We start from the raw sequence: 22,649 nt of genomic DNA, 5'->3' as shown, positions 1-22,649 counted from the left end.
GTAGAAAATGGGACAGATAGTCAGCAGGACGATTGCGAGGAAGAAACACGAGGAGGGATAGATAGAGACAGTGAACCTGAAGTCTTGAGGATAAAATCCAAAGAAAGTAAAATCCAGACAGATACAGAATCTGAAGAAAGTGAAGAAGAAAGCAAAGGTGGAAGACTTTGAGGAAAAGAGCTTGGAAAACAGAGCGAGAAGGGAAAGTATCTAAATTAAAAAGGCCTTTGAAAAGGCCTTTTTTGGCCCAACAAAATCAAGAGATTGAGATACCGACTAACCAGAATAAAATCTGATAATGCTGAACAAGTGAATGAGGTGTCTAATCAAGAAAAACAAAAGGACACTGATCAGAAACACTTGCAAAGAGGATAAAGAAACCAAACCAGAAGTACAAGTCACCGGAATGGACATATGTGGCACTTCCTGATATACAAGAGGAAGTGGATAGCCAAGAAAGTCTAAGAGTGACTGTGCATAAAGTGGACGAAGGAGAAGAAGATTCGGAAATCCTGAGAGTTATATTGTCTGACACCAGAGAAGAAACAGATGATCAGGAAATTCTGAACAAAGACTGTGAACCTAAAGACAAAAACGATTCATATATGGATTGAGTGGCAAAGAAAATCAAAAGGAATTACAACCTGGAAAAGACACGTAAACAGAAAAGAACCAAGTAGGCAACCAAAGCCTTAGGTTTAGACAAAGGTAAATTGTTGAAGAAAAGAGGCTAAGTCAAAAGACACTGATCATTACCAAAATGGCAAACAATGAAAATAGAAATCCAACATGTGGATGTCTCCGAAGATGGTGTAAAATGTGTTTTTGTTGTACAGGATTACTAATGCTTGTCTGGATCATATTAGCAATAACGATGCCATTTAGAGTAACATTAGAAGATATAGGTGGACACACAAGAAATTGATCTAATAAGGAAAATTCTGATGAAAGTCATGTCACAAAACTGGTAGATAGAACAGAACTTCACAAAGATAGGCTCATAAATGATTTTTCTAATAATGTTTTTTCAAAATTATTGTACAAATATGTGAAAACAATGGAGGTTAGAGACTGTTATGTCTGCATGCAGTTACCTGCATCTGTATCAGAAGGTGTCACTTATCATCACCTTCCTTTGACATATGGGCTAAGTTGTAGTGTCTAAGCTAGTTTGTTTTATAAAACAGGAAAATTAGAATACTATTACACTGATGTAGATAATATTTTCTCACAGATTCCTGTAGTTCATGAACTAAATAAAGTGATTCCTGGTAAAATAGTAGGTGAAGTTTTCCTGGAAAAAAGAGAATTAACTTTAGAATAAGTATTTAAGAATAACCTTACTTGTAGTTTAAGAAAAGAAGAGAAAACTTTCCTGAACATGGTAGAGGAGAGGAGAGTTAAAATGCAAAAGAAGGCGTCTGGGGAAAAGATGGAAACAACATTTTGGGATGATAGGAAGGAAAATCATTTAAAGGGAGAAACAAATCCAGCAATGGCTTTAGATTGGCCCCAGAAAGGGAAGTTGTGCATCAGTAGAGATAATACTGTATATGATTATTATTTTGTGGGTGCAAGTGAATGCCATGACTTATACAAAATCATGGGAGGATGGGGATTTAAAGGAGGAAATGATCTGGTATTCCCTGGAATATATTACATCTGTGGGAACAGAGCTTATTATAGGTTACCGGACCATTGGTACCGGACATGTTACCTAGGCCTGGTCTTTCCAAAAATATTTCATGTGGAAAGGGGAAATGACGGATTGCACGAAATAGGTAGACAGCTAACACGTAGAAGGAGGGAGAGTTGGTCAGAAATTATAGGTGATATCTTTGGAGCACTGATACCAGCAGTTGGAATATCTCTGAATGCACATAAAATTAGAAAATTGTCTACAGTTGTGGATCCTTTATCGACAAGCACAGCTGGAGGGTTTTTAATGGTGAATACCGAAATGGTTGCCATGAGAGCAATGATAAATCAAAATCGACTTGCTCTTGATATTATATTAACCAAAGAGCGAGGAAGGAGTCTGTGGAATGCTGAATGTACAACATTGCTGTACTTATATTCCTGACGAAAGTCAGAACTTAAAGAAATATATTAAGAATATAACGGATTTGCATGAAGAAATTGTTCCAATGGAGGTTGAAGGTGTATGGGAGAAACTTGGTAAGGGTTTTTCCACTATTAAGAATTTATTAACAAACCTAGGTAGTTCTTTTGTGGGAAAAATACTGATACCTGTGACCTTTGTGATTGTTTTAGGGTTAATATTAAGATTAGGATGTTTGTGCATAAAAAGAAGAAAATTACAAAATAGGATGAAAAGAGAAAACAAGAAAAGGAAAGAGAAGGAAATAAGAGAAAGAGAGATAGAAGAAATAGAATTAGAAAAGTTGCAAGATAATGTGTACAAGAAAACAAAAGAGAACAATATGGGAAACACTATGATTTAACCTAACAAATGCAAGTGGGACTGAATAAAACCATTTCCGTAGAGAAATTTAGAGAATAGTGGTGATGTTTAAAAATCACCAAAGGGGGGATTGATGGAGCAGGTAAAACAAAATGTTGTATACCTCCTCTAAATTGCATGAAATTAATGACGTAATCATTCTAAACTTAACTTGCAATAACCGGTTTGCAGTGAAATTTTACTAATCAACTTTTGCACCTTGATAAACACGAGATACACGTGGGACTAAAATGCTGATTGCATGGCAGAATAATTAATTATGGTACGCAAGCTGACCTTAGATTGTGGTAAAATAGAAAAATTGCATGATTTATGTTGCTTTGTGATTGTTTGTGCTTTCAAAATTATGAAATGGGGAGTATTATCGCTTTAAATGTTGCTACAGCTAGGGAAATACTAATATACATTGGGATTAGTGTGGGTTTAAACATTAGAATCTCCATTTCTATATTTTAATTACTGTTATGTCTGTTTTTGCTTAGGTTGGCATTCGGTCCTACTAGGCCGCAGTACCCAAGATGGAGTCTCTGAAGAAGATGCCACCATGTGAGTGTGATGATTTCTGCGCAGAATCGGATGGCTCTGGAGATCTCCAAATGACCCCAAATCTAAGACACCGTGTTCCTTGTCAAGGATAGGAACTTGTTTGCCTGCCAACTGACGACGGCGTGGGAACAGCGGGAAGGACAATACAGAACCTGTGGAGAAATTACTTCACTTCCTCTAACTGTTACATTTGCAGCTTTCACCTGGGAGCTTAATAAACATTATATAATTTGCGTCTTCCTATGCCAAGTTCATGAAGAACCAGTTTATCCTGGGAAACTTTTAGAAAATTTACAGGTAACCCCAAACTGTCCAATCAGAATATTTCTCTACCCCTAAAATGTTGCATGTTAATATGAAATAAGAGGGAAAAAGGGTATATAAAGCCCTCATTCTCCAAAGGAGGGTGGACATCAGGTTGATCTTTCATGGCGTTGGGTCTGCATTGAGATGGTGGCGTTTTTTCAATGGTTTGCCTTGGGTTTCTTTGGTTTTCGGGAGAGAAGTTTGCAGTGTATCTTATATTTCGTCTGACGGTTTGATCTTTGCTGTGGGTCGGACAGCCTATCCTGGAAATTGTACCAGAGAATGCGGATAACTCTCTGTTTACTCAGAAAGTCGTCGACACTTGCTAATTGGTAATTAATTAACTGCGTTTTCTAAATTCATGCTTATTTATAACGAACTGTAGCGCATAAATGCTAACGCAGGGAAATTATTTTTAGATAAACAAAGTTGAAATAATACGAAATGAGTTTGTGGTTCTTTAATTAATTACTGAAAATTTCAAATGTTTCCTAGGCTTTAATTGTGTTTTAGCTGGTTCTAATTCATCATCAACCAGTCCAACTAATTGGTCCATCGACCAAGTGGTGGAGTGCCTTGATGTTAAGGTCAGGATTCTGTAGGTGCATATGTATAAAATATATATAATGTGAAGAAGAATTTATCCTGATAGGTAATAAGGTACCCACATGTCCAGCACTTTTCTCCTATGTACGGATTCGAGTGGGAGTTATTGAATGACGAGTGCGAGTTGGTGTTATGGGCCCCACCAATGAATGAGTGTATGGATGAGTTGTTGTGATTACGAATCTGTGACATAGGGAGAATATGTACATTTTGCCCCTTGCGCTGCATCACCAGCGCTATATAAAACCTCTAAAATAAAGTGAAAAAATAAAAAATAAGCCTCCTATGGGCTCTTTCTTTTGGTTACTTTTTTGCAAGAAAGTCCTTTGGATCCCCTGTAACTGCTGGTTCTCCCAAAGAGGAGGATCCTTGCAGCCCTGGGGTGTTTAACCAGGGACCTGCCCTTGAAGTGACTTGCTTGAGCCCTCCCCCTCAGGCTTAAGCACTTTTTCATCAAGGCCTGAGGGGCATAAAGCAGCATAAGAGGTGTGCGACCTGGCAGAGGAATCCTGCAGTAAGGTGCTGCCTGACAAATTGTTTCTCTGCGTGCGACGCAGGCAGCGACATTCTCTTAGTCAGGGATTCCTAAAGTGGGTGCTGTACTTAAAGAGTGTCTAAGCTCCAGGCAGTCTTCCATACACTCTTCATCTCAAGGCTCTGGATCAGAGATATCATTGTGCGTCAGACTCTGTAAGGGCTTCAAAATAAGGGAACATTTGGAATCCACTGGCTACAGTATCCAACCATTCCCAGAAACATCCTCACTTCTCTCCGTGTTGGTGGTGGGTTCATACGCAAAATTGTAAAGATACGTCCTTTAGACACCTATCACTTTCCCTTCTGAATTTGATGTCCCAAATAAGTAACTTATTTCTGACAATATTGCATCTTCGTAGGGGGAAACCTTGCACCTATTTAATTCAACTGATTCAATAATGAAATAAATATAATGTAATGGACCAAACTTCGAGCCCTCTTTCTTTTTTGTGGCAATCATTAAATCAAAAATGTGTTGCACTAACAAAGAGTCACAAGTCAATTTTAAAAATTCTAGATCTTTTGGGAATATTTGTGAGAAGAGTGATGGACATTGTATATACCCTTGTGAGACTCTACCCCAAACCAGGACTCTATTTTGAAATGTAAATGCAAAAAGATAACTGGTTATCCTCATGAAGAGAAGTGGAGTAAAATGCCGAGCACACATTAATCACTGTGAGCCATTCGGCATCTATTGCAATTTAAAACAAAATTACTGCTTGATTCGGTACCTCGGGACAAAACGGAACCATTATCGCATTTACGTTTCTAAAATCTTGGAATATACTCAATTTCTCATTCGATTTACTGAAGCTCATTATAGGTGAGTGGCATGGACTCCCCAAAACCTCTTATAAAATGCCATGCTGCATAATCTTTTCAATCACATGTGTAACCCCATCCTCAACTTCACAAGACAGTCTATATTGGGGAATGCATGGAAATACAGCTTCTGGTTTCATTGTAATTTGCGCTGGTTTTGCACTTATAATCATTCCAATCCTTCTCCTGTAAAATACCAAACTTATTTTTCCCTTTGTCTATTACATATGGATTTAATTGCTCTGTGAGAGCTGGGAACATACCAATTTTTGTTTCTGTTGATTCTATCTTGAACTCAACATGAGGATCATTTGTTCTAATGCAAACAGCATCCAGTGCACAATATATTACACAAATCCATCTACATAACAGACCACGATTTAATAGCTATTTTGGACGTTTTTCACTAATTATAAATGAATTCTTGTAGATGAACCTAGTTTTACAGGAACATTTGCTGACAATTCATTTGTCATCTGTGTATTTGAAATGTCTACTACTTGGACTTGTTTTACCGAGAGAGGAGAATTTTAACTTCCACTGGTCTAACTGTGGGAAGGATACCACCTGCATCAGGCAAAAATGATACGGAATGGACATTCACTTCTATAAATGCGCTATTCTGGTCTACCTCTAGGCCCGCACCAAGCATCCAACATACCAGAGAATTTTGCAAGTGACTGTCAATAGAGCACCAAATACCTATTTAATGCCTACAGTAGTAAATGTACTGTAAATATAGGGGGGCAGCCATAGACACACCTTAACTTAATTTTGCATTCATAATTTATAGCTTGAAGGTAAATAATAATCTGGACAGAGATAGAAAGGCTAAGGAGCTATTCAAAAATCTGCGAACGTGTCAGGTAACGCTTACAAGATTACCTAAAGAAGAGGTCGAAGCACCAGCGAATACATAATTATCATCAAGAAATGCTTTTTTCTTTGTTTCTTACACTGTTTTGTATACCACGTTTTTATATAATAACGAGTTCCTCATACTGTTTAAAAATACATTCAGAAATAATTGTAAATGCACAAAATACTGGGCAACTGCCAATCGGGGTTTCACCCACACAGGTGCAGTGAAACTGTCCTCTTAGACATCCAGTCCACCATTTGGTGGATGGAGGCAGTCCTGCTCTCCTTGTGTTTATTTGATCCGTATGCTGCCTATGCGTTCTCTGATTGCAGTATGGGGAGTGAAAAAAGAAACTAGTGTGTCCGAGGCATCGGAGAAGTTGTCTGACTCATGTTTGATTGACTGCATGCCTATAGCGGCAAAAGAGAATCGGCTCAATGCCTGTTAATTTTCCTTATGGCTTCTGACTCTCCCACGTCCTGCTTAATGTTTCTGCACAGTCACTCCATGACTTAATTGTGGGGAAAAAAAACTAGAGAGACTTGTTTGCCAGTTGAACAGTGGGTGGACAGTAGTTTCTGGGATTCAATGATGAAAATATTGTATTCATTTGCTCAAGATTAACTCTAAACAAGATCAAGTCCAACAATACTCCTTTCCCTTAAGAATCAGACCACAAAGCAAAAGAGTAGATGTTGATGATTTATTTTTTGCCCCTGGATGTTGATGATACTTCTCCTGCATAAAGTAAAACACACCACAGGCTACTTTTGGCAGAACAGTATAGACCTGCTTTTGGCAGAGCAATTTGGACTATTGTAATGCAGTTATGATTTGCACAAGTAATTTCGATGATTGTGATGCAGTTATCATTGGTACTAATGGGGAAAAACAGCAACATCGACATTAGTTTAAAACAATGCAGCAACAGCAGCTCTAGGTATCCCTTAGTGTGAGCACATACGATCCGTTCGAAGTAATAAAGTCGGCTCCTAGTATCACAGAAGTAACTTTAAACTCCTGACTGTAGCTCACAAAAACATTTTTGAGAAGTGTTGATTCACTGCATGGGAGGCTGTTGACATCATGCCATAACTTATACTGTACTCCATGGGTGCTACATTCTAAGATAGGAGGGAGGCTTTTTGCTATATGTGTTAGAACAATGGAACCATCTACCAGACATAGGGCCAGATGTACCAAGAATGGATTCTGTAACACCCGTCGCAAATTGTGCACCAGCTTTTATTGAACCTATTCTGTTACTGCGAACCAACCTATGTACTAATCCAGTGTTTCCCAAACTGGGGTCCGGGGACCCCTGGGGGTCCGTGAAGCCTCCTCAGGGGGTCCACGACTACTTTGAAAATCAAATAATATTAACAGACTAATAAAGTGTGAGATATATATATATATATATATATATTCACTGAAAAAACCATAGGTTTCACACATGTTATAGTTAGCTGTACATTTCACTCGTAAAAAACCAATGAAATTCCCCCGTTATAGGTAGTGCAGGCAACTATAACTCACGCGACCGCAATCCTCTGCTGATGCTAATACTGTATTTAGACACTTATTTGCCCATGTCTTCTTCCATTAAATTTTAGCTATACATATATTACAAATATTTTTTTTTCATAAAGACACATATGTCATCAGCAGAAGATTGCGGTCCCGTGAGTTATAGTTGCCTGCACTAACTATAACGGGGGAATTTCATTGGTTTTTTACGAGTGAAATGTACAGCTAACTATAACATGTGTGAAACCTATGGTTTTTTCAGTGAATTTGCAAGGTTTTTTAAATGCTAATTCCTAACTATAACGTGTGTGAAACCTATGGTTTTTTCAGTGAATTTGTACGGTTTTTTAAATGCTAAGTTACTTTACGCCATTCGTGGCGTGCGCGCCCAGTTAACGCAGTTCGTTCCGTGCGCGCACGGTGCGCTTCGCGCACCGCGTGCCCACTTTACGCAGTTAGTGCCGTGCACGCACGGTGGTCACGCGGTGCGCTGCGCGCACCGCGTGCCCACGTTATGCGGGATGGGCCATGTACGCACGATGCGCTTTGCGCACCGTGCGCACATGGGGGACATATTATGCGCATCTTTGTGAAATTTATTCTTTGTTAATTTCTATCCTGTTCTAAGCAATGCACAATTGGTGCCCTTCGGGCACCATATGCACACGGGGTGGGGAGAGTGTGGATAATTTTTTAAAAAATTTACCGTACACGTACGGTAAGCGTAATCGGCGATTTTCCGAAAAAAAATAAAAATTTTTTTTGGGCTTGGGGGTTGTTTGGGGACCCCTATATCAATGCTGGGTGGTTAGTATCTCAAGAAACTGCCTCTTTAGACATTTTTTGGCTTCGTTTTTGCTGCCCAACTCAGAGACGGCCGCCGCTTCCTGGTTTCGACCGATTCGAATGTTTACTAAGATCTAAGAGCCAATCAAAATCGCGCTCGCGCACGCCACCGTACGCGTACGGTAAGCTTGCGGTAAGCGCACCGTAAGCTGCCACAGATATATATATTGATTTAAAGGCTATTTTCTCAGAATCTACTGAACAGATTTACACCAAACCTACAAAAGGCACTTCCTTGACCTGAGGACTACCTCTCTGCCAAATTTCAAGTAATTCTGTTCAGCCGTTCGGGCTGTAGCTGTGTCTAAAGGTCCTATGGAAAAATGCATGGTAAAAACGCGTTTTGGGACCCCCCTTTTATCTCAGCCCACGCTTGACGAATCCCCCCCGAGACTTTCAGGGTAGGAGCGGAGCGTAGCGCCCCACCTATTTTGAAAAATTCGCGAGGATTCGTCGACCGGCGCCAAAGTTATTCAAAATAGAATGTTGCGGATTTCCTATGGAAACGTGGTCCTAACTATAACTACCTACTGGCGACCGCCAGTAGGTAATATATATATATATATATATATATATAAACATGCTAAATGTACAATTGGACATTTTAAAACATACTGTAAATGTGAAGGAATTTGAAACAGGAGGCTAAAAATGTAATTATATCCTCAGTTTGATTCGTGAGAGCAGTGCTGGTGCATCAAACTGTATATAGTACGGCTGATGAGTGGCCTCAATTGAATTTAGAAAAGCTCCAACCATTCTATTAAAATTACATTTTGATTTTATTTAAATGTGTTTGCTAATTAAATAAAATGTGTAATTTGTGTATTTATTTGATGAATAATTGTCTCAGTAATTTTGTATATTGTTTTGCGGTTCAAATCATCAACATTGCTTAGGCCGGGGTTTCTGGCTTCTAGTAATGACTCGTGGGGGGGTCCCCGGATTCGAATAATGATTCAGTTGGGGTCCCCGGGTTCCAGTAATGATTAAGTGGGGGTCCCCAGAAGTCAAAAGTTTGGGAACCACTGTACTAATCTGTCGGTTCACAAAAACCTGATTCATAATGGGTTGCAATTCGACCTACCCTGTGAATATTAATGAGTTAGGTAGCAAATTGTGACTCACTATGGGGACTCTCACCTGCCCTTTGTCTGGACCTGCCACCGGACTGCTGCTGCTTCTTTTTTCACCCTCTGCCCTTTGGAAAACCCACAGCAACTCGCCGGACCCGCTCCGCGGGTCCCGCAGCGCGTGTGACATCAGCGGGAGCTGCTGTTGGTAGAGGGGCGGTCTCCTGTGCTAGGACGTGGGCGTGTTGCTGCTGGCAGGGCTGCGAGCACGTTAGCAGGGACTCCATCACCCAGGAGTCCCTGCGAGCCCAATTTGCTTCACCTGGGCTGCTCTCCCTGCTGGCCCCGACCCCCCGCCCATAACTCTTTCCTTTTGCTATTTTAGATTGCCGTGCGGCCGCCGCACGGGAGCGCCCGGGGCTAAGCCCGGGCAAAGGGCGGGCCGTCTAAGGCCGTCCAAGGACGAATAAGGACGGGCCGGGCTTGTCCTCTTTCATCACAGACCTGAAGTATTTGTTTTATACTTTTAAGTGTTATTATTTTCTTTTAATGGTCTGATTTATAGGTTGTTTCCTTCAGTTGGGATCTTGTCCTGTATTACTCCTTTTAAAAGATTTTCCCCATGATGGCCTTACGTTCCGGAAAGGGTAGGCAGGTTACACTTAAAAAGAGTAGTGTTAAAGCAACTGGAACTTTGGATGATTTTATAATTAGGGCAACAGGGATATTGGAAAAAGAAATCGCTCTTACAGAAAAGCGTCTCTCACTGGATCTGGTATCAGGGAAACGCTCTTCATTAGGATGCATTGGTTCTATAATTACCCCTGAAAAAAGTTTAGTAAATGATCTGGTAGATAGCCCAATTCCTGTAATGAATTCTAATTCTCACTTAATTTCTTCGATTGACCTGGTGGACTGCCCAAATGAAGACTGTATATCATCAAGCACTGTTAGTGGGGATAGCATCCAAAACTGTAATTTGAGCCTCATAGTGCCCACATTAACGCAACCCCAGGTTTTAGAACCCGAGCCAGTAGGAATTGAAATGATAAAAACTAGTAAACGGAAAAGAGGAGGGGGTCACAATAAGGGTAGTAGATCCAAAACAGTAAAAATAAATACTTTAATAGTAACATCGAAATCAGCAAAACAAAGGGGAAATTCATCTGGGGATTATGTACATACAAATCATTCCTGCCCAAATAATGATGAATTATTGCTTAACATTGAAAAGCTGGTTAAAGGGCTTCTGACGCCTCTTGTAGAAAGAACGCAAATAGTAAATTTGAAACTGGACCAATTAGAACATCTTATATCGGTCAATACTCGTTCTCTTGAGAAATTGGCTAAGAACAGTAAAACTATTGAAACCATGGGGGGTAACCCCAATGCTATAAAGAAAGTGGGACCAAAAAATCAAGTTGCAGTGTCGCAAAAATGGCCGCAACTGCTACTCTTGCTAAAGTACCCTTACAAACTGCCTCAAATAACTCTACTTTGGTGGTTGCTAGGGTTGTCAGCAAAAGCCCGCAGTGGCCGCTGCATCCACATCAAAGTTATCCGCACCCAAGCAGGCAGTAACTTCTGGGCCAAGGGTAATACCACAACAGGGACCTATAAATCATAGAGAAAAAGCTCCACTAAAGAAGCCGGTTTGTGTAGATCTACCCCCTGACTGCGCTCCTTTTATCGCAATTTTGACAGGAGTCCCAGGAGTCAGGCCAAATCAATTGGAATCAAACAGGGATCTCAGAAATAAAGTAACCTTTTGGCTCAATAAAAATAGGGCGCTTCCCCCTGCCTCTAGTACAGAAATATTAAGTGTCCGAAGGGTTCCTTGGGTGGGGCCAAGTGAGAAAGATTTGGAGGGGGATTGTATTCTCATAAACTTTAGGGATAATTGGGTAAAAGATTTTATTTGTTGTAAACCAAGGTTTGGTAGATTGGGGGATATACAATGTATAGGCTTAGAATACTTTTACCCCAATCTAAGCCATGTTGCTTTTCAACGATCCCAAAATTATCCTAGGATGAGACCCCTGGGTGTGAAATATCTCGGGTGGACACCAAGTAATATTCCTCTACAACCACCACGAAATCATCATGGAATGAGATTCCAGGGTGAGGAATACCTTGGGTGGATGCCAAAAATTATTCCCCTAAGTAATCGTTTTGACCCACTCATGGGGATGGAGGGGATAGACTGACTACCAACCAGTCAAAAGTCCATTGAATTATTCAGTGAAAAGGCTAGTTCTTTAGTGGAACATAGTTATGATGGATCGAGGGATAATACTAATGAGGTGGCATTAACTTGTAATGTACAACGGGATAATCTCTTGGAATCAGAGGTTTGTGATATTGTAGACTGTGAGCTGACCTTGCCTGCCCCTAGGTTGGATGTGGCCACCCGTATTGAACATCCAGGTAATCTGTTAGGGGAAACAAGGCTCCGCCTGATTTCGTGGAATATTGCAGGCCTTTCTGGGAGACTACAAGATGAGGCATGGCTGGATTATGCGGGTAGCCATGATATCTTGTGTCTTCAGGAGACATGGAATAGAACTGATCAGGATATTGACGGTTTTCAGTCCTTTAGTGTACTAGCTGTGCCATCACAGGCAGGCAGGGCAAAGGGTGGGATACTGACTGCACTTTCCCTAAAATTGAATAATTTAATAACAACCAAAATAGTGGATACTCCCTGGTACCAATTACTTTTGCTACAATCTCTGTTTCCTGTGCCCTTATTGTTGATTAATTGGTATCATAATGTCTTTGATAAAAATGAAAAATCTGTAATTGTGAGCTTGCAGGAAGCTATATCCAAGGTGCGTAGCGATTTACCCCTACTTTTTAGGTCTCTGGACCATCCGGTCTGCCGAAGGCAGAACCGGAAGTCCGGAGAATTAATGTTTTGGAGAAGAGGGGCTTGAACCCGCCCCTCTTCTCTCCTCTTCTCCATTGGCTGGCCTCTGAAATGCTGGCCAGCCATTGGAGAAGAGGCTTTGTCTCTCCGAACAGGCCCCGTCCTTTTCGGATTCGGGGGCGTGTTTTTTTCAACTTTTCTAATTATCTCCTCCAGCCAATGGCAAGAGGAGAGAAAAGAAAAACACGCCCCCGAATCCGAAAATGACGTGCTTGAGGCTTTGCCTTGAATTCCCACGCAGCCCTGAAACACCAACTCCAATCCACGGAACTCAACTCGAGACGTTATTTTAGAGCCATAATCATAATCAAGTCACTTTAAGCGGCATCCATTCTTGTGTGGGCTTTTCCTGTGCAGCCGGCACCTTTCACCCCTCCATTCTTGCGTGGGCTTTCCCTGTGCAGCCAGCACCCCTCCCCCTCACTACGTGTCACACGCAATTCTACCCCCTGCCCCCACAATCGATTTTCTAGAGGGTTATAAAACGCCGAAGCCTACTGGCGCTGAACCATGACGGAGGACGTGCTTTCAAACATGTGTGGTAAGACTCCTGTGCCTCCCGAGTCTTGGGGGTAGGCAGCTTAGTTGGTTAACACGCCTGCTGCTCCGTTCTTTGTAACCTGAAAGAGTTGGGTGGCCATTTACAAGGCAGCCTCAGTGTGCTGCAGGTTATGGAGCACGCATCGAGGCGGTCTTGTCCGTGCTCACCCAAATGTTTATGATTTCAAAGACTGAAATTTAGTGGGGAAAAAGAAGCATTTGGACCGCTACCTCCAAAAACATGAGCTACAACATTCCAGACTGGCTTCGGCATTACAGGACTCCATGGGCGTTTTATTCAGTCCAGGAAGAAGGGATAGTATCTCTTCCCACCGCCTACCGCAACCCAACCCTTGGTTTATTGTAACGATTCCGAGCCCAACCGAGAATGCTTTTTAGGCCCTACTTATGATTCCTCACACCTTTTACGAGGACTTTCTGTTATGCCCCAGAGATATGCCTATTATGTTCCTTTCCATGCCCTCCTGCTTTGTACAGCGAAGTTTAAAAGTAGCCGGGGCTCGGGGGTCTTGATTATTCCTTCACTTGATCTATGAATACATTTTGCTAGCATTTATTTATTTAATGGGGTTTTGTCTATTCGCTCGAATTAGGCCCAAGGGGTGTTAACGCGATTTAACAGAAGTGGATTGTTAGGAATTTCAGCAGAAACTGTTTGCCAGAAACATCATAAGTTACACTGGTTATTTCATGCGATGTGCAAATAATGAAAATATAAATAGTTACACACGTACGCATATTTTAGTGATGCAACTGGAAGGTACAGTAAAACCGAATAACAAAAGTGAAACCGAAGAGAAAAAAAAGGGGATAGAGCAAACTACAGTGAGAAAAATAAGATGCAAATGACACCTATCGTGTTGTGCGTGTGTGTATATATAGTTGTGTATGAATATCTACAGATACACACACAATACATATAAATGCAAAACCTGCAGATTTGCTACAATTTCTAGGATGCGTCACATACGTGATTAGAGTGTGGTACAACGAGCAGCATAAAAGGAAAGGAAGGAAGTTGAAGGAGCAAATGACGTTCAAATCGTAGTTGAAAGAATCGCTGGAAGAGACGATATTTAACGGTTTTTGAAAGTAGAGCAGGAGTAGTAGTATGGATAACATTCCAGAATTTAGGAGTGCTGCCTGCCTCACGTCCTTCTTCCAGTGAAAGTCGGATGCAGCTGCAGTGAGTTGTTTTTAGCGCCATGTAGCCTTTTCACCTTTTGAGCGTGTTTCAAACCACTAAATAATAACTTCGACTTTATACCTGAGTTCAGGGGGAACGGTACGAGAGTACTTGTAAATGTTTTCACAAATGAACAAAGGTCGGGGATCTTCTTACCTGTTGTTCTTACCGTACCTGTATGCGCAGGTACGGTATACTTAAACAAGCACTGGCAGAGCCCATTGGTCAGGTTTTGGCTGCGAGCCATTTAGCTTTGTCAAGGTTTGTTTTGTTAGGGTTTTTGGAAGCTGTAACACTTGCCATTAGGAAATTAAATCATTGTCTGATTTTTTTCCCCCAGAGCACAGATTGCCATAGTAGGCACATAAATAACAAAAAACATTACATTTCTAACAAAACCACAAATCATTGCCTGTAGCTCTGAAATTTTGGATATATGACAGAGCGATTGGTCTGTTGAGAGTGTGCACAAGAGTATCAGAGTTGCAAATATAACAGAGTCTTTTAAGAATGGGAAATGGGAAAAGGGTGGCTTGTCTTACTTGTTAAAGAAAGTCAAAAAATGTAAAGAGCTACAGGCAATAATTTGTGGTTTTGTTAGAAATTGAATGTAATTGTTTCAAAAAAGCTGTGGATTAAATCCAACGGTTGTGGTGGCATTTGTTTTGTTCAATGCACTAGAAACAGAATCCGAAGTTAGTTGCAGCACTGGCGCTCTTCTTTGTTATTTAAGTACAGTAGGCTTGGCCTTGCTGCATATGAGCCAAACCCTGTTTTTGGTATCATAGTAGGCACATGGCACTGGTACGCATGTGCCAGATGTTGCAGGTTTAGCTGGGCTGCCGTGCTTTTAGCCTTGGCTTCTGAGGCCTGTCAGGCTGTAATGCCACACCCCCCACTGACGTGGGAAGAGTTAGCAAATTAAATGCAGCCAGGCGCTGAAGGCTTAAGGCCTTTGCTCCCCATTACTGTATGTCAATCAACGAAGGGACACCCATTTGCCACTGGGTCCCTCGAGATTACTCTGTGAATGCCTGGAGAGCAGTGGGTGTCCCTTCCTTGCGGTGGGCGGGCATGAGTGCACATAATTGGCGTCATCGGCAGTTACTGTAAACTGATTCACTTTTAATGTATAGTGCGAACTTGACCCGAAGGTATTGGAGCGTTTTACATGGACGCATTCATTTTTTGTAGGCACAGGGAGATTAAGGGATTTGGCTAGAATCGCGGAATGTTGAGCAGATGCCAAGACTTGAACCCGCATCCCCAGTTCAAAGTTGGCAGCTCTGGTTGTTATGCCACATGCTTTATTAAAGCTGTAATAGAGGTGAGTGGTGAGAAAGGATTACACAGTTCGTTCAAGTACTGCTATTTGTACCAAAGAATAGTGCTTCTTAATAGTACTGTAGTGAATAAACGTACACTGAAGATGGAATAACAGGGTTCATATGGTACAACCCTTGGTTTCCAGATCCAGGATTTAGCCCTACTGGGTCTCTGGGTCTTCACTGCCTGTGACTGCTAGGACGCAATGGTTTCTGTCTCTGTCTCTGGATTTGCACGCAAGCATTCTTAGAACTATGACTAGGTCACAACGTAATGAAGTCGGCAGCTCTGCCCGTTGGGCCACATCCTCTCACATCATCATTATTGCTGGTAGGAAGGCCAGATTTCCAAACATTAAAAACAGGACTTGTCACTGACACAGAAGTAGGAATAGGACCTGCTTTATTGCAATAGTATTTGCTGGCTGTAGATTTCACACCCTCAAAGTCCTCTTTCTCCACGGATTCTCTTGCTACCACCCGTGCCGATCAGCTCTCTACAGACCCTCTCTCACATGTATTTAATTTATTTTATTGCGATACTCATCCCATTGTAGGTTATCGAGCGCTTTACATCACACTTATTATGCAGAGCTAATGACTCATAAGTGTGCAAGTCAAGGTATTGGAAATGTTACACAAGACAATGATGACTCCTAGGTGACATTAAAAATACTATACGTCTCGCCTTTCATTAAGTGAAAGCTATTTGCATTGCTATACAATACCATTAGCAAAGCAAATGGCTTTAACTTATTATTCAGTTTTCCCGCGGTCTAGCCTGCGCGGCATTAACCCAGCTATTTGTCCTTTTGAATTCCCTCCTCCTCTCTGACAACTGTGCATGCTCTTGAACGCTGCTGCATTGGTAACTTTGCCCTGGTAATTGCCCTGTCATTTCCCGCTTCCTTAATCCCAATTTATGAACATTGCAATTGCAAAACCCCGCCATATGCTTCTACCTCTTTCTCTTATCTTCCATTGCAGCCTTTTCCTTTCATTCCCTAGACTCCCTCACACTCCTGCAATCCCCCCCCATGTGAAACCCCCCCTATTTTGCTCCAAAACCCCAAACTTACTCTTTCCCTTCCTTGAGCCTTCCCTCCCCGGGTGAATATGCCGGTCCCGTGTCCGAGTCCTGTTTATTAACAACAACTGACCCTGAAATTGTTATTACGAACTTTGAAATTCTATGTGGAAATGTGGCAGAGTATCTTAAAAAACCAATTGGTAATGACAAGATCAAGGGTTTTAAATGGTTTGATGCTGTATGTTCTGCCTCCTTAAAATCATAAAAAATGGCTTTGCAACAAAAAACAAGGAATAAGGAGCTGGTAAAAACGGCTAGAGGCGCCTATAAAGAGGGAATTAGAAAACGGAAGTTGGACTTAAAAAACCTCGCTTGGGATGATTTAGAGAAGGCCTCAGAATTAAAAAGCAGCAAGCTTTTTTGGGAAGTGGTAAATCGCCCCCTATTTTCTAGTAATGTTAAGGATAATATGGTGATGCAGATAACGGGTGAGACATGGGAGACACGTTTTGGGGCAATTTTTAATCCCAATTCAGTAGCGCTTTCAGGACTGCAGGATGAAACAAAGGATATGGAGTTCTCGCTGACAGCTTCTTTGCTTAGTTCTTCGCTTACATTGCAGGAAGTTGAAGAGGCCTTGAGGAAAGGTGTTCCATTAAAAGCCCCTGGCCCAGATGCAGTGCCATTGGACTTTTTTAAACATATTATTGTTGTATGGGCCCCATTGCTGTTAAATGTATTTAAAGCGGTTATTGTTGGTCGTATTCCCTTATCCTGGAAGGAGGCAGTGGTGGTGCCGATTTTCAAGAAGGGTGATAAGAGCGATCCTCGTTGTTATCGCCCAATATCATTAATTGACGCATCATGTAAATTACTGGGAAGGATAATTCTTGCTAGATTGGAGACGTGGGCAGACTCTGTGGGCCTAATTGTAGATTCCCAATATGGATTCAGAAGAGGAAAGGGAACAATCGAACAGTGTCTAAATTTGGCACTGATTATGAGTAAGTACATGAAGGCCAGGAATTCTTCTGTTCATCTGGCCTTCATGGACTTATCCAGTGCCTTTGACACTGTTTGCAGAAACAAATTATGGCGAATGATGGAGGATATGGGTTTTGAGGAACCCTTGGTTACCCTGCTCCGCAGATTACATGCAGCTACAACCGTGGCAATAAGGTTTGGGCCAGGGGGGGAAAAACAAAATCTATCCCCTCAACTGAGGGTGTGCGACAAGGTTGCATTCTAGCGCCTTTTTTGTTCCTAGTTTATACAAATGGCTTGGAAAAGTACTTGTTGGATCATTGCTCTGATTTCCCAAAGGTAAACGGCAAGAAGATACCTATGTTATCTTATGCCGATGATACGGTATTAATGACCCTCACAGCAAATAGCATGCAGACTTGTCTGGATGCATTTAATAACTTCATGCTGGACCTGGACCTAAAGGTAAACTTTGCAAAATCTTTTGCAATGCTCTGTGGTCCAAAAGGGACAAAAACCCGTAAGTTTATGGTAACCAACAACACCATTGAAAAAGTTGATAATTTTAATTACATGGGAAATCTTTTTAACAGCAAATTGAGTTGGGTCCCCTTGATGAAGGTGCGAGTACAAAGTACTAGTCGATCCATAGAGGGTCTTTTTCGCTTTTGTAGTAAACTAGGGCAAAAACCGGTCGCACAATTAAAAAGCTTGTATAGAGCAAAATGTTTATCTGTGGCCACTTATGGGGCAGGGGTCTGGGGCACAGAAAGCCCAGCCATGATCCAGGTCATGGAAAACAAATTTATGAAGCGTTTGTTGTCAATCCCATCAGGTTCATTTAACAGTTTCTGTCACACTGAGATGGGAATGGAATATGTGACTGACATCATTCGCATTTCACCCTTATTATTATGGGGTAAAATATGGCTATCAGAAGACCTTCAGCTCTCTAAAGATATCCTCCAAGACTGCAAAAATCTTGATCATGCAATGCAGATCCCATGGCTTTCATACGTCAGCGATACTTTGCACAGAATAGGCCTGGGCCACTTTTATGATAACCCCGAAAAAATACAGGGAGACATAAAAACTCTAATTAAAACAAGTTATCGTAAAAGTTTAAGCATGTCATGTCTAGACCAGTCAATAAACTGCTTGGGCAAACTACAGCACCAATTTTATCTAACATTTACCACTCACGTGCAAGGGCGTTTTTACTTGACAAGATTTAGACTAAACACACTTCATTTTCTTTTAGCCTTTCCAAAACAAGGGGGTTGGTGTGAGAGGCTGCCCCCTTGTCCTTGCATTAACAAAACTACTCAAAGTACTATCCATATTGTTCTTTTTTGTTCTTTATATAAGGAACCAAGGAGTAGGTTTATTAAGCCTATTTTAAAAGAACAGCAACCATGTATTATAAAGAAGGTTATGACTACTTGTTATCATTATCATCCCCTGGAGTATGTTGTGCTATGTTAAGTTTTATAAGATTGTCACTCCAGATCAGGAAACGGTATAGCTAGTTTGGTCTAAAAACCTTTTATGGTTCCCATTGCTCTCTGACAAATGATGTAAAATTGTACACATTTTTCTTTTTATTCTTTTAATGTATAAATTGTAGAATGATTTTTTAGTGGTGTTATTATGTTTCATTTTTTAAAATTAAGTCCTGTATACTTTTATGATTCTTTCTTTTTGAATCGAATAAAGTTTATGAATCGGACTCACTATGAATCACAGCCATCACAGGGATGGTGGACTGCTGAGGTCAGCAGACCACTGTGTCTATGATTACTTTTAAATAAACCACATTTTTGTTAAATGCCTGGGACCACTGCCTACTCTAAAAAAAATATTTTTTCAACATTCTTGAAGGGGAAAGGCTCCCATGGAAACACCTTCTCGTTTGCGAAAGGCTTACTACTACATTTGAGTAATCAGTAAACATTAATGTTTTGCAACCATATGTCGGTTGCAAAATATTAGTATATCCCATACCGAATCGATACTTGGAATGGACACCTTAAACACGGCCCTTCCAAATACTGAATTGGTATGTAGTGGCAAACACAAATTGTAATTTGGTAACATGTTAACAAATTACAATTTGCATATGTTACATACCAAAAATAATTTTTGTCGTTGCAAAAGGCCAGATTCTGCAAATAGGACCTTTTGGAAAGGCTTCATAAATCTGGGCCCGGGGCTGGAACAAAGACCAAATTGATGGCACTTTGAAGATGTATAAATCTCTTAATTTCTAAAGGGTTAGAGAACTAGTAGTGTATTGAGCACTAAAATGACAATACAGGTATATTAATTACCAAAGTCAAAATCACGTTGCACTACTAGAGTAGTCATACCGTGCTGGAAAGAGGTAACATATCATCTACCTTCTCTCATCTAAAAACAACTCTATCAGAAAAGGACAAGGTTTTAACAGGCTTGAAATACAATTTAACCCGTTAATAAGTAGGCAACGTATTGAATGAGCATGGAGAATGAATTCCTTTCTTATCTTCAAAAGACATCAATGCTGGCAAAAGACAAGCGATGCAATGGGCATAAAGACTGATTTCCCCTTTCTATGATAGTGGTAATCGTTTAGAAAAAGGGTGAAGGCTTTCATTTTCACAGAGAACAATTTCTCTTTCAGGCAAGATGTTTTGAATTTACGGACCAGGATATTGGGAGAGGTCATAACTGGATTCGAAGAGATGATTGAATTGATTTGAAGCATTTACACATTTTGCCTACAGAAGAAACAACTCACCCTATAAAGAGAAAGAGAGAGGTTGATTAGGATCACAGAGGTTGAATTCTCCTGGCTTCCTAATATGTGACTCTGTTTCAGCCAGTTTAAAAACTGTAGTAAGGCAGCACATGTGGTCGTGCCTCTTCTTGCACAGTGAATAACCAGGTGCCTGTTGCCTGAGACACTTTCACCACAAATACATCTGAACAGTCCGCATCATACTAGAGGTATCAGAACATGGTCTAAGCTGCTTGCAGGCTCCAGACCCTACCTGTGCTGCGATGCCTCCCAGGCCAACGAAATCGCCACCGCTGCTAGGGTGCATCCCTGTGGTCCACGTAATAGATTCATAGTTGAAGATGGTGAAGGAGAGCTCGCCATCGGTGATCAGTATAATCTGGAAAGTGTTTACCTGAGGAGGGGGCAATGACAGAATATGAGGTGGGAAGAAAAAGATGGAAAGACCTAGCCCACTATTAAATAAATCTGCACTACCCGCGAGTGATGCTACTAACTACATGCATCCTGAAATAAGTATTTCTGATACTTGCGCTGCATAGAAGCAATGAGCAACATTACTGTATCAAAATTGGCTATATCCCCAATATCACTGTCTGTCAGACACACGCTTGTCCTTGTACAGTAAGGCATCTAGGGTCAGTCTGTCAGCCACATACATCGAATAAGGACAGTGAGCAATGCTACCTTGCACTGAGAGATACAACCCTAACTTCACATCAAAAATACAATTAGACATGAAGCAAAACATACCCTGATTTCACAATCTGTCTTAAAAGTTTTAGGCATGAGATCTCTTTTAAACAACCAGCTGGTAAAGAACATGTAATACAGTCCATGAGGAAATTCATGTTGAAACTGCATCTTGGTCTATTGAACATCACTCCTCCCCACACACACAAATATTAAGTGAATCACAATTATGGTGGTCAGTTGAAATGTAACTGTTTTTTGTTGGGCACAGAATACAATATAAGATAGAGGAGGAGGCCCGCTAGGAAACAGGAGGAGGCCCGCTGGAAACAGGAGGAGGCCCGCTGCAGGCCTAGCTAGCACGCCGAAGTCGTCGCCTTGATTACTTACACCTGATGTGAGCTGGTTCTCGGGCTCACTTTCATTCACGAGCAGTGCGGGTCTTGCACTGACTACGCGGCTGTTTACAAGAAGAATCCCTACGCTGAAGCAAGTTTAACATCACCGAGGTTCCCGAGCGCGTCTCACCGTGTGAGCCGGCTCGGTGGAACCACACAGAGCAACGGCTGCCTCCCGCTCCTGAACTCCGATCGGAGAAGCCGTGACACACCCTCAATTTCCTGGAATACCTGTCAACTCCCCGGTAGAAGCCGCGACGATGACAAAAGAGCCTAGGGAGTAGAAGCGGAAGGCTTTTTTTGGGGATCTCGTGGTTGTAACTATTCCTGGGTGTTTCTGACAAGACGGATTGGGCACTAACGAAAGCACTCGGAATTACCATTTTATTACTGAGTTCACTTTGCCTCGCGCTGCTCCTCATTTCCTCGCAGCAACTACAGCGTGAGAGAAGGATTGGTGAAAGTTTCCTGGGTGAATGTTCCTTTCAAGGCTTCAGACCCAATTGGACTGAGATGAAGATACGACGAAATGATAAGTATCATTTGCTAATTCTCTCCTTGCTGATTTGGGGACGTGCTTCCAGCGCCTGTGCCTGTGTCCCACTCACCTTGTGCCCTCTGCCTCGCTGCTGCTGTTCTTCGTCCTCCGCCGTCGCCATTTCCACCAGCGGCTGCCGAGAGGGGACGAACTGCAAGTCCCATCATCCTCTGGGACAGGAGACCTGCTGACATCATTTCCCGCGCTAGGAGGCGCTTAAAGGACCGGCACTTCCCCCGCGTCGCGGGAAGCCCGGGACAAGGGCGGGACCGTCTGTGGCCGTCCGGGGCCGGAAGAGGCCGGGCTGGGCCACCCCTCTGACGTGCTAGTTGGCACACCAAGGTACTGTACTGTTGAGACTCTTCCACCCCCAGTAAACAACTGGGCCTATAATATACTATACAGCATCACCATCTGTGAGAACCTGAACTAAGTATTGTCGTAGTATATTGCCCCCTGATTGTACATTGTCCTTAGGTCTGTGGCATTGTTGATATCCTTCATCCCCCTTGTGTTTTTAACATGGCTAAAAGGAAATCTATGGAAGGAGGTGGGGGCAATGTCTCGAAAAAGGGGAAGAAAGCAAACAAAGGTAACCACGCTGCAGGTAACT

General features: G+C 41.7%; 1 protein-coding gene across 5 annotated transcripts in view; it reads right to left on the bottom strand.

The window, feature by feature from the left end:
• Nucleotides 1-22,649, bottom strand: part of SNED1 (sushi, nidogen and EGF like domains 1) — a 3,096,442-nt gene that overhangs the window by 2,800,295 nt on the left and 273,498 nt on the right. For all 5 annotated transcript variants that reach the window (XM_085634426.1, XM_085634427.1, XM_085634428.1 and 2 more), the window contains one exon: nucleotides 20,661-20,801. In XM_085634426.1, the coding sequence (XP_085490552.1) occupies nucleotides 20,661-20,801 (141 nt within the window). The remainder of the gene's footprint in view (nucleotides 1-20,660; nucleotides 20,802-22,649) is intronic.

This window comes from Triturus cristatus, chromosome 11 (assembly GCF_964204655.1).
Source record: "Triturus cristatus chromosome 11, aTriCri1.1, whole genome shotgun sequence".
Taxonomy (NCBI): domain Eukaryota; kingdom Metazoa; phylum Chordata; class Amphibia; order Caudata; family Salamandridae; genus Triturus; species Triturus cristatus.
Note: the sequence above shows the minus strand (reverse complement) of the source record. Positions and strands in the feature narration are given on the sequence as shown.